At 39.9% G+C, this 12296-nt stretch overlaps 1 protein-coding gene across 2 annotated transcripts in view; it reads left to right on the top strand.

Moving 5' to 3' along the window:
• The window catches only part of LOC124606752 (structural maintenance of chromosomes protein 1A), a 151256-nt gene that overhangs the window by 123313 nt on the left and 15647 nt on the right, over nt 1-12296 (top strand). For both annotated transcript variants that reach the window (XM_047138798.1, XM_047138799.1), the window contains exon 20: nt 9584-9728. In XM_047138798.1, coding sequence (XP_046994754.1) covers nt 9584-9728 — 145 coding nt within the window. The remainder of the gene's footprint in view (nt 1-9583; nt 9729-12296) is intronic.

Genomic DNA, 12296 nt, shown 5'->3' on the forward strand with positions numbered 1-12296 from the left:
TCAGATACTGTTGTAATGGTAAATAAAGCAGCATTTAGTTTCTGAACAAGATCCTGAACATGGGCTTTCCACAACAGCTTACTATCTATCCGAACGCCTAGGAACTTGAACTGTTCCGTCTCACTTATAATATGCCCATTCTGTCTGATCAAAATATCAGTTCTTGTTGAATTGTGAGTTAGAAACTGAAAAACCTGAGTCTTACTGTGATTTAGCATCAAATTATTTTCCACAAGCCACGAACTTATTTCATGAACTACATTATTTGATAATGTTTCAATATTACACACACGATCCTTCACTACCAAGCTGGTGTCATCAGCAAAAAATATCACCTGTAATACTAGAAGGCATATCATTTATATAAATAAGAAACAGCAGTGGCCCCAGCACCGACCCTTGGTGAACGCCCCACTTAACAGTGCCCCATTGGGACTGAACATTACTACCACTCCCAATATTGCGGAGAATTACCTTCTGTTTTCTGTTCTTAAAGTAAGAGGCAAACCAATTGTAAGCTACTCCCCTTACTCCATAATGGTCCAACTTATGCAGTAATATTTTGTGGTCAACACAGTCAAAAGCCTTCGTTAAATCAAAGAAAACACCTAACATTCGCAACCTTTTATTTAATCCGTCCAAAACCTCACAGAGAAAAGAGAATGTAGCATTTTTAGTTGTTAAGCAATTTCTAAAACCAAACTGCACGTTTGATAGCAAATTATGTGAATTTAAATGCTCCAGTAACCTTGTATATACAACCCTCTCGATAACTTTAGCAATTGTATGTAAGCATTTATAGGATTCCAGGCAAAGGAGCAAGGTGTGCAGTAACTTAAGTAATGAATTATGGTATACTCAGGACCAGTAATAGACACATTTTGTAAAGACTTTGTAGAAACTATCTTATGTGAGCCTTTAAATAGGCATTGCGCACAATGCCACAGTCAATAGTCAGTCATCATCTAACCACCACTAATAGTGCATTTAGATGTGAAGATATTAGTTACTGACTGGATTTTGAGAAAAGTAATAAATATTGTGAACTGCAAGCTGATAAGCTGCAATTTAAATTTCTGAAATCACACCTTGGTTATTGAGAATTTTTACAGCGTCTATTCTATTGTCAACTGAACCACAGATAAGACATTATATGAGGTATAAAAGTCTGTGGATAGGTAGGTCCTCAGCCAGTTTCAGTATCTGTTCAGGAGATGTCACTGTACTATTGATAACCTGACCTTGCTGGAGATCACTATACCCCTACTTTGCTCTACAGGCACCTCTTAATAAGTATCTTCTTCAATGTTTAAGAAGGCTGCAATACTCCTGGGAGAAATAATTCCCTTGACCAGCTTCACATACAGGGCTCTAAGGGACTTGTTCCAGATTACCACAGTCCCTCCAGTGCTAATATTGTTTTAGATATACAGACAGTAATTTCCTGGGCATTCATTTTATGTGAGCGAATGGTGTATTTCAAAGCTGTGTTTTAAATGTGACTTACTTTCTTCTGCTCTCTCCTTTATTTCCCAAGTTAAGGAGCCCTTACTTATGAACAACTATGCCATTTTCTGCTCTTTCATTTTCCCAGCAACCAGACAGTAGTCTTTCACTGAGATTCCTGGGCCTCTTATTGTTTTGATGAAGGTCTTAGTTGGCTGCCACATCAAAGGAAACTGAAGGCAGCCCCTCAAAACACTGGGTATTGTAAAATGATTAATCAACAGGACATTGGGAAAGGACAGAAAATATCTGCTCTTTTAGAACCTTTGTATGATCCTTGTTCAATTTTTGTTGTACAGTATATATGGTTCACTATGGGGGAATCAGGCTGGCAACAGTAGGCATTTGGGACAAGCCCCATTCCTAGCCTCTGTTTCCATCATGAGGAACCACCACTTGATACCAGGTGGCAGCTGCTTGTGGTGCAACAGGCATATAAAACCACCTCCCTCCTATAATCACCCGTAAACCATATGATTGCTCATCTACCTTTGGAGCAATGTTTTAATAATGAGAGCAATGAAGACCTTCGGGATTTGCATAAAGAACATCTTTCAGATTTTGGTGTAATGAATATAAATGTTTTACACCAAGAATATTAGCAAAAGTACAGAGGCATATATGCAGTCATTTTTCCCTCGCTCTGTTTGGGAGTGGAACAGGGAGAGAAGATGCTAGTTGTGGTACAATGTACCCTGCGCCGCACCGTATGGTGGATTGCGGAGTATGTATGTAGATGTAGATGTAAAAGTATGGATTGCTACTCACCATAAAGATGACGTGAAGTTACAGACAGACACAATTAATAGACTGTTATGCTTTTATCTTTCAGCGAAAGCCTTATTCAGAAAAGAAAACGCACAGTCATTCATAAAAGAAAGCAGACTTCATGCACATGACTGCCGTCTCCAGTAGCTTGGACTGGTATGCAACTATTATGTTGAACAAAACTAGCAACCTGGAGTAGGGTGAGAAAGGGGGAGGGATAACAGGGAATGGGGGGGGGGGGGCTGTCTGGCAGAGTGTGCAGGAATTAGACAGAGGCGTGACATGTCTGCTAGGTGCCATGTGTGTGGCAGGGAGTTGGGGGGGGGGGGGGGGGGTAATGGGGAGCAGAAAGGGAGAGGGGCAGGGAAAGGGAAAGACGGGTGGGTGCATTGGAAGAGGGCACCACACAATGAGGATGGGGTATGTGAATAGGGAGAAGGTGTTAGCACACTGTTGGATGGAGGGTGTGGGGACAGTAGGTTAGCTCAGGTTGAGTTTGGGATACAGGGTATTTTTCCAGCTCAATATTATGTAAAAGTCAACACCTATATCTTTCAGGCACTGTTTGTAATGTATATTTTTACAGATTTTTTTGTTGGTATCAGGTAACGCAGCACACTTTCTAAACAAATTAGAAGTATTTGAATATTTTTGAACCTGCTTAGGGTTATTAAAAAAATTACAAAGAAACTTAAGCAATTTTTTTTTCCAAAATACTTCCTCAAATCGAGGTACCATTTAATCTAATGTTATACATTTGAAAGAGATCATATTTTTACCAGATATGCCTGATATGATGGCTGAGGTACTAGACCTATTTAATTCCACCTATTATGTATATTACAAGGATAAAAAAGTATCACATCTTACATTTTAATTTTTATAATTTTTTTTCCTAATAATAATGTTATTTTTTCTGTAATTTTGTTGATTCTGCAATAAAGCTTAGGTCTACTACATAAGTATGGACTATTGCAAGTTACAGGAAAAAAATTAGAGCAATGCTTTATAAACTTTAGGAAATATTTTTACTTAAATTCTGAAAAATACAACTTGCAGGAAATTGCAAATGAAGATATGAGTCCAAATAAATTGTGCTTCAGAGCATTCCTGAAGCATCATCTTCATCCTGCAGCATTTCGTCATCTTCAAGCTTCCTCTTGGCATTCTTGGCATTCCTTTTAGCACTTCTTGCTTCTTTGGTAACGAAGAGCGAATTTTTCAGCTTCATGCACCCGTTGTCACATGCAAGCAATTGATCTTCCATATTAGATCCACATTTTATGACTAAATTTCTCAGGACTACCAACTTTCGTATCACTCCATCATTGAAACATATCACTGCATCTAGTACACCAACTTTTCATGTATTGACTCCTACAAAAACATTCTTGGGTTATCTTTCCCACAATCTTTGAAACATTTTCTTTTTTATTCTAAGTGCCCCCATGAAGACATTTACTAAGCAAAACATGGTCACTCAGGTCTCTAAATATTGGTTTTATTTCATTCATAAGAGGCTCAGGAAGGGAATGCTTATGATGGTATGTTTGACCACTTTCTTTTGCTTTTTGTTAACCACACCAAGAATCTGCTCCTTTAGGGCAAAGACCGTGATCAGGGTGGTCATCTGTGGACAGCTTATGAAAGTAGGTGGCTCATACAGCTCCAGAAGTGCAGTTCATCTAATGGCCAGTCCATAACAACTGTGAAGGAGATCTATTTCAGTTTCTGTTAATCTGCCTCGGCCAGACTTATTTTCCATCAGATAGCAACTTTCCTTTCATTTCTCTTAATAGCTCCCTCTATCTAGCACCCATCCCCATTTGCACATGTCCACAACACTCCAGTTTTGTTATCAAGGTATCACCATGAACATTGAACTCATTAATTTTATTGAAACCTTTAGAGTCCCCATTGCCGAGATACTTCTTATATCTAACTTTATAAATGGGCACCGACCTGTAAAATATTTTTAGAGCTCCATCACACTCCATACCTCCACTGTAACCATCGTAATTCTTAGAACACTGACGTTCAATATGTCCTTCAGTGTTACCACGGCAGGTGTGGCAGTACATATATAAGCACTCAGCATCATCAACTTTTCCATTCTCCAGACAAGTAGCACTTAACAACACCATTCAAGGAACCATGTCCTCGATGTTGCCATGTCCCATCAAGTGCAACAGCAATGTCCCTAGTTCCACTAATATTTACAGTTTCTTCTGCTGCATGTTTCATAGATGCTTTAGAGACAACCGTCAAGGCATTAAAAAGTATTTTTATGTACTTGCTGAACCTCCTGGAGGAGGAGGAAGGTCCATCAAACCAAAAAACGTTTGAGCAGCCGTTTCTTCTGTTTCCTATTGCATGCATTCCATAAACTAACTTCAAATTCACGTCATATGAATTATTCACAATGTTTGAAGTCATTTTCAAGGTAGATTTATTGCAGGATCTAAACAGAACAACTAATTTTGATGCTAAACCCTTCCTGCTACTTTTTTGTTCAGTTATTTCAAGACAGCCTACACTGTCACATTGTTTACATTTTGCCACTTCCTTTATCAAAGAAGATAAGATGCCCACATCAACAATAACAAATCCACTACAAACAACGACATTGTTAACACAAAAATTTGAACTAGCAGGAGACATGCCATGTGGGAGTTTCTTCACTGAAGAACTTATACATTGCTTGATTTTTTTTTAACAGTGTGGCTTGCTTTGTTTGTAAACTGGTTACCACAGAATTTCCTTTTATTAAATTTCTTGATGCGTGGTGTAGTTCGTATTTATTGCACACTAAAGGATATGTACTTCCACAAATATATGTAGCACTTGGGCAACAAACATTCAGTAACACATGAACAAACTGCGTCTGTGAAACAAAAGTAAGTACTAGCAAAGATAATCATTCACAGACACTAGAAACCTGCACTGTTACCAACATATACAGTGTATCATACATATAATCACTGGAAACAGAAAGCTCACAGTTCTTTTCGAAATAATATTGGTTTCTGTAACAGAAATAAAGGGGGCATGGCGGAATACATGACTGTAACTTCAAAATTTGGTGTATATAGGTTATTTTTCATTTTCAACCCTATAATCTATATATCAGTGTAATTAGGAAAGACTATAGAATTTAATAAAGTCATAAAAAATTTCGATTTTTCCACAATTTATAAGTACCCTGTATCCTTAAGCATTTTACGTTCAGCTGCTTGTTGTCCCACAGGATAGTCTACCGTATTCTCGGTCCACTTTGGCAGTGCCCATTCATCCAAGTGTACAGCTGGTTAGTAGTCATATCAATATGAAAAGCTGTGCAGTGATTGCAGAAGAGCTTGTACATGACACGGCTGCTTTCACAGGTGGTTCGGCCTATGAAGGGGTAGGCTAAGCCTGTGACAGGACAGGAATAGAAAGTTCTGAGTGGGTGGATTGGGCAGGTCTTGTACCTGGGTCTTCCACAGAGATATGGTGCATGTTGCAATGGTTTGGAATTGAGAGTGTCATAGGGATGAACTAGGATGTTGTGGAGTTTGGATGGGCAACAGATCATGACTTTAGGAGGTATGGGAACGATCTCGGGTAGGATGTCCCTTGTTTCAGGGCATGATGACAGGTAATCAAAGCATTGATGAAGGATGTGGTTCAATTGTTCCAGTCTGGGACGATATTGGACGACGAATGGGGGCAGTCCTTGGTAGTTGTTTCTTGGGGTGGTGGCAGGATCGTGGGTGTGTGGGGGAATGGTATGGGAGATCTGTTCACAGACTAGGTGTGGGGGATAGTGCCTGTCTGTCAAGGCCTTCGTGAGACCTTCAGCATAAGGGACAAGGAAGTTCTTGTCACTGCAAATAAACTGCTCCCAGTTGGTCAGGCTGTATTGGAGGAAGGGGGAGGGGATGACAGCTGTCAAAATGCAGGTACTGTTGGTGATTGGCAGGTTTAATGTGGACAGAGGTGTGGATGGAGCCATAAGAGAGGAGATGGGCAAAGTCCAGGAAGAGGGCACGCTGTTTTGAAGTGGACCAGATGAAGCAGATGGGAGAGAAGGTATTTAGGTTGTGAAATAATGAGGATAGGGTGTCTTGACACTGAGTACAGATCATGAAGGTATTGCCAATGAATCTGAACCAGAACAGTGGGGTTTTGGGAGGCTAGGAAAGCTTCCTCCAGATGGCCTATAAGTGGATTGGCATAGGAGGTTGCCATACAGGTGCTCACATCTGTGCCGCAGGTTTGCATGTATACCTTTTCCTTCAAAGAAGAAATTGTTGTGTGTTATATAAAGTTTGTAAGGTGTATAAGGACTGAGGTAATGGATTTGGAGTCTGAAGGACATTGGGAAAGGTAGTGTTCAGTAATGGCGACACCATGAGCATGAGGGATGTTGATGTATAGGGAAAGGGTTTCAACACTGATGCGTATGGATCATGGAGGTAAAGGGTTGTGGGGATGGTGGAGAGTCGGTGAAGGAAATGATTGATATCTTGGGCTCTCTGGTATACAAAAAAAGGAAATTGAGTACAATTTTGCAGGGTATCAAAGCACACTAGAAGTGAGGAACCAGGCATTGCAGTTGGGAAGTTTATCAGGGACACACGAGCAGAAAAATGGACTGCCCCTATGAGCCTTTTCCTTGCTGTTTATCAAAAGTACTAAGCCATTAAATTTAGAGTGGCTGGAAGCATTTGGAAATAAGCTGTGGTCTGTGAAACTAACTGTTCAGGCATAGTGATCCTCTGGAGCCTGTCCTCTATTGTAGCTGAAAGCAAGAAAAGTGTGGTATGCTTTCAAAAATTTGTGATTTGTCAAGATTCCAGCCTTATACCATTAAGTTGGAGGTTTTAGTGTGTTGCAGAGTAGCTGGCACATCCATTTTTAGCTAAGCAATCCTCAAGGCACGTGTATTGACTGTAATATTTAGTACCTTCTTTTTTTAGCTCTGTATTTCAGACGTACTTGCTAGCGGCAAATATATAAATGATTATAGAGATGTAATTCTCTGTGACAGGTAGAATAGCCATGAAAGTGCATTAATGTTGTTCATGTTTAGTGTTGTTCCTGGGTGTGGTAATGCATCTAAGGGGTATGAACAGTGTCAGATGTTGAATGATCAGTGTGAAGAACATGGAGATGCCGGTTACCCATGTGAGACAAGAGTTATCAGCACCTGATAGAGTGTGAAAAGGTATCATTATAGGTCTCCATTTGGAATACCCAACTGTTCTATCACATAATTTAGTAGATTTTTTGATTGAACTTTCCTTTGGCAAAATTACATTTAAACTCTGTTGTACCAGTCCTACTGAGTGTCTCTTGCCATTTATCTGCCCATGTAGCTTGAGAATAGGCTACTGAGAAAATCAAACATAAATACCGTCTTCCGACCACCGCCGAAGACGAAAGAGCTGCTGGGCTCAGCTAAAGACCCACTCAAACTCAACACACCTGGTATATACAGCATTGCCTGCGAATGTGGTGTACAGTACATTGGACAAACGCAGCGCTGCATCTCGAAAAGGTGCAAGGAACACACCAGGCATGTCCGACTTGGACAGATAGAGAAATCTGCTATAGCTGAACATAGCATCAAAGAAAATCACACCTTTGATTTTGAGAACACCCGGGTGCTGTGCCGAGCCGGGAGCTATTGGGACAGCGTCATTAAAGAATCAATAGAAATACGGGTCCACGAGAATCTTGTGAACAGGGACAAAGGTTATCAACTGGGCGCGGCCTGGAATCCAGCATTAGCCACAATACGCCAGGAACGCACCAAGAACCGTCCAGCTCACGAGACGCGACCGGAATGCTCTGACGGGGACACGAACGGCGCACCCGCTTCCCCCTCCACCCCACCCGCCGGCTCCTCTGGAGCCAGCCTCCGGCGGCCGGGTGGTGGGGGGCACGCCGCAGGTATAAAGGGACCGGCATCTGCAAAGTCTCGGCACTTCGCCAGAAGATGACGAGTATGTCACTCATCGAAATGTCGCAGTTTGAAGACACCGCCACCCGGCTGGGAGCCCGAGAACTCTTCGCCAGCTGTATACGCCGGGATAGCATACATTCACATGAGGAATGTTGTGGATATTTTACTGTGGCTTTATTGCTGGCACAATGTGATCACAAATGAGAGTGCTACATCAGATCATTTTTGTCAAGTTAAAGAGGAATGGGGAGGAGGTCGCAATGAAAATCTCATATTAACTTTTTAATTCAGAGAATATACATTATTATAATGGATAACATTTTGTGGTATAAAATTCATCCAGAGTATAGAGAATATTACATCGCTCACCAGTCTTAATGGCCTCTCTAAACTGAATGCTTTACAAGTGTGCATGTCCAGGATTCCCCAATTTGAAACAACTGCTGCAAAGATGTCAGATTTCATTTGGGGAGTTCCCTGCTGTGCCAGTCAAAATCATTACATGTCAGTCAGTGAATCAATCATGACATTCTGCGACACATATCAAACTGATGTTATGCTTTTCAACATGAATATGTATCAAAACTTCTACAATGCATATGTTACACAGCATGCTAACAAATTGATACAAAAATGCAAGCAAGAAGTTAGCCCTTTGTGGAAGAAAGCTAAGCTAAAGTTCACCAACAAGAACTCTCTTAGTGATCATGTAAATCAAAAGATTGTAAAGTTACGTATCATATTGTTCAAAGCAAGGCACAAACAAGGTTCTCTGTCATCTGCAACGACCAGTGACATTTGGTGGATATAATGTATTGAAAAAAGGTCAATTTTTTATGGATAAGTCACCGTTTAATACACTTTCTAAATAAAATAATGTTTTTAAAGAAGTGTTTTAGTCAATGCTTAAAACAAATTTTTAAAAAATGATTTTCATGCCTTTTTAGCCAACTACAGGGAAAATCTCACACGAGGTGGGGGGGGGGGGGGTCCAAATTTTGTAAAAAAAGATCAGACTACAAAAAAATGAAACAGACTCGTGCAGTGTGGACTCTAATTTGAGAGGAAGTTTTCAGGTATTGCAGACCTTTGCGTACTTCATGTACTAGCTGAAGGTTAGATTTTCCTCAGGAAACAAATGTGTTACCTATAACTGCAACAGCCGAACAATACCCTGCTTTATTAACAATCTTTTTGGCACTGTTATTGTGATTTTCCAGTGTTATATGTTGACATTATTATTTTTTGAAACTGTTGTCATCAGTAGAGTTTTCTACTGACATATAGGAAATTATTTATGTTTGATGTTACTTATGGAAAAAGAGATTTTAGAACCTCATTATTTCCATTTGTTTTTAGAATTGTCATTGATTATGGACAACTACCAGACAATCTGAAGGAACTAGATGATGCAGACGATGTAAAAAAAATGGATAATAAATTAAGTAAAGCAATAAACGACTTGCAAAACACCATTCAGCGAATACAGGCACCAAACATGCGGGTATGTCTTTTGTTTTATTCTTCTTGAGCATCCCCTTTATTGTGTTCATTTTTTACTGGAACGATTATATTTGTTTTTCCAAATAATGAAAACTGTCAGAACTAATGTAATATTATTTGTATGTCAAACGCATCCATCAGTTTACCAACTTAGAAGACAATGGTAGTTGCAAATGTGTCATATTAATAATTATGTATTTGACATAAACTGCTTTTTGATGGTGTAATTGTAGTTCTGTGTTCTGGCCCTAGGTGGGCCATTCAGGCCCAGACAACCACCGTCTCATACTCTGCCAATAAGGAATATCCTTCAGGCTCGTATATACCTGTCTTGTTGTTAGCATGAAGATAATAGTAATAACAGCCCGTTTGGGTCATATAGACAGTCATTCTTCCCATGGTCCATCCGTTAGTGTGGTGAGAAGAAACTGTCTTACTCACTGATGGGAAAAAAATTGCATCATCAAGGAGGAGTTGTGTGGCATAAACAAAAGTTGGTAGGTGTGTTTCTACATCTGAAAGTTCGTGTCTATTCAAATTTCGCATCAGTTGCATAAGAGTGGCACTAGTAGCACCTCTGTGAGGACACGAATCAGGTTCGCTATAAATACCTACTGTAATTTCATGAGCATTAGTTACCTTTGAGAATGGACGTGATGAATTGATGTTAGTTAATAATGCCTTTAAGGCGACAAAGATTCCATTATCAGTAGCTCATTGAGTTTGAACAAGGTTGTGTAGCAGGGCTACGAGAAATTGGATGTTCCTTCCCGTCTGTGATATTGCAGAAAAACTTAATTGCTACCAGCGATGGTCACGCCACTGTACAGTCGCTAGAAGACAGGGCTCTGGATGGCGATGAGGCACTACCAAGAGGGCTGACCGTCATGTTTGGTCTATGACTTTGGCACATCAGGCTGCTTGTGCAACAGCAATTGTCACCACAGTGGTGCAACAAACTGCTACAAATTGGTTACAAGGCAGTTCCAAGCCATATGCCCTGTTGTGTGCATTCTACTGACCCCAAGCCACTGCCATTTGTGACTTTAGTGGTGTCAAGTGAAAGCTCATTGGGGGCAGGGTGGAGATCTGTTGTTTTTTCTGATGAAAGCTGGTTGTACATCAGTGCCAGTGATGGCTGTGTTTTGGTTAGGGAAAGGCCAGTTGAGGATCTGCAACCAACTTGTCTGCATGTTAGACAGACTGGACCTATACTTGGAGTTATGGTCTGGAGTGCAATTTCGTATTACAGCGGGAGCGCTCTCTTGTTATCCCATACATCCTGACTGCAAATTTGTACATCAGTACATGCTCTACAGTGTGTTGACATGTTGTCTTGGTCTGCTCAATTACCAGATCTGTCTCCAGTCGGGCATGTATGGGACATCATTGGGCACTAACTCCAGTGTCATCCACAAACAGAATTAACCTTCCCTGTATTGACTGACCAAGTGCAACATGCATGGAACTCCATCCCACAAGCTGATATCCAGCTCCTGTACAACAAAATGCATGCACGTTTGCATGCTTGCATTCAACATTCTGGTGGTTACACATGTTGCTAATGTACCAGAATTTAATATTTGCAATGGCTTATCTCATATTAACATTAACCTGTGAGCTTACAATTTTTATCAGTTAAATTTATTTCCAAAATTTCATTACTATACACTAATTATTTTCTTGTGTTGCAATTTTTTCTGTCATTGTATATTCTGTTGATTTCCAGTTTGCAGATGTAGATTTAGAGAATACATTGTGTGCTTTATTATGAGAAATTATTTTTTGTATTTAATTTGTCAAAACAAACCACGTTACTTAATAAAAAAGCTCCACTGTGTGTACATTAAATGAGTCAGGTGCTGCTGTGTGATCACTATTAGATGAGACCTCACATCTGTAGGAGAATATTTCAAAGTGAAAGATGCGCTGAATTTGTTATTCATTAAAAACTAGCCCATTATGTCAATGGGAACCCAAATAATCAGTCCATTCACTGCTGCAGATGTGTATGTACGTCTTGTTACACCGTACCCCAGGTGCTGTGAATGTGTGTACATACACTACTTGGATTTTCCTACAGTTCTATGGATGTCTGTATGCATCATGAGTTGCCAACCTCGTACTGCTGCAAATGAGTTATTCTATACCTCTGTGAATAAAAAAGTGTTCACTATTTATCGTACAAAATGTGTGCCCCTCATTGCACACTATCGTATTTTGCAGAGATCATCGTTTCAGTATCTTGAATCACTTATGAGAAATGACAATTGTTGTGACCACATGATTCATGAAGCAAAAGGACACAAATGGGCACAACGTGCACAACCCTCCATTTGATATAAAATCCAATAACTCAAGAATGAAATGAGAGATAGTTGTGCTCTCAATTTTAAATAAAATTTAGATATCTTATCTACATTTCATTCGCTGCAATATATAGGCTAAAATCAACCATACACGAAATTTACTCCGTGCTTTTCTACGTCTGCAATCTCTTTAAAAATTACATGTGATGTTTTACTCAATTTGAGGCAGGGCAGTAAGTATGACAGATAATAAAAAGAAA

The sequence above is a fragment of the Schistocerca americana genome, chromosome 3 (assembly GCF_021461395.2).
Source record: "Schistocerca americana isolate TAMUIC-IGC-003095 chromosome 3, iqSchAmer2.1, whole genome shotgun sequence".
NCBI classification, from domain to species: Eukaryota; Metazoa; Arthropoda; class Insecta; order Orthoptera; family Acrididae; genus Schistocerca; species Schistocerca americana.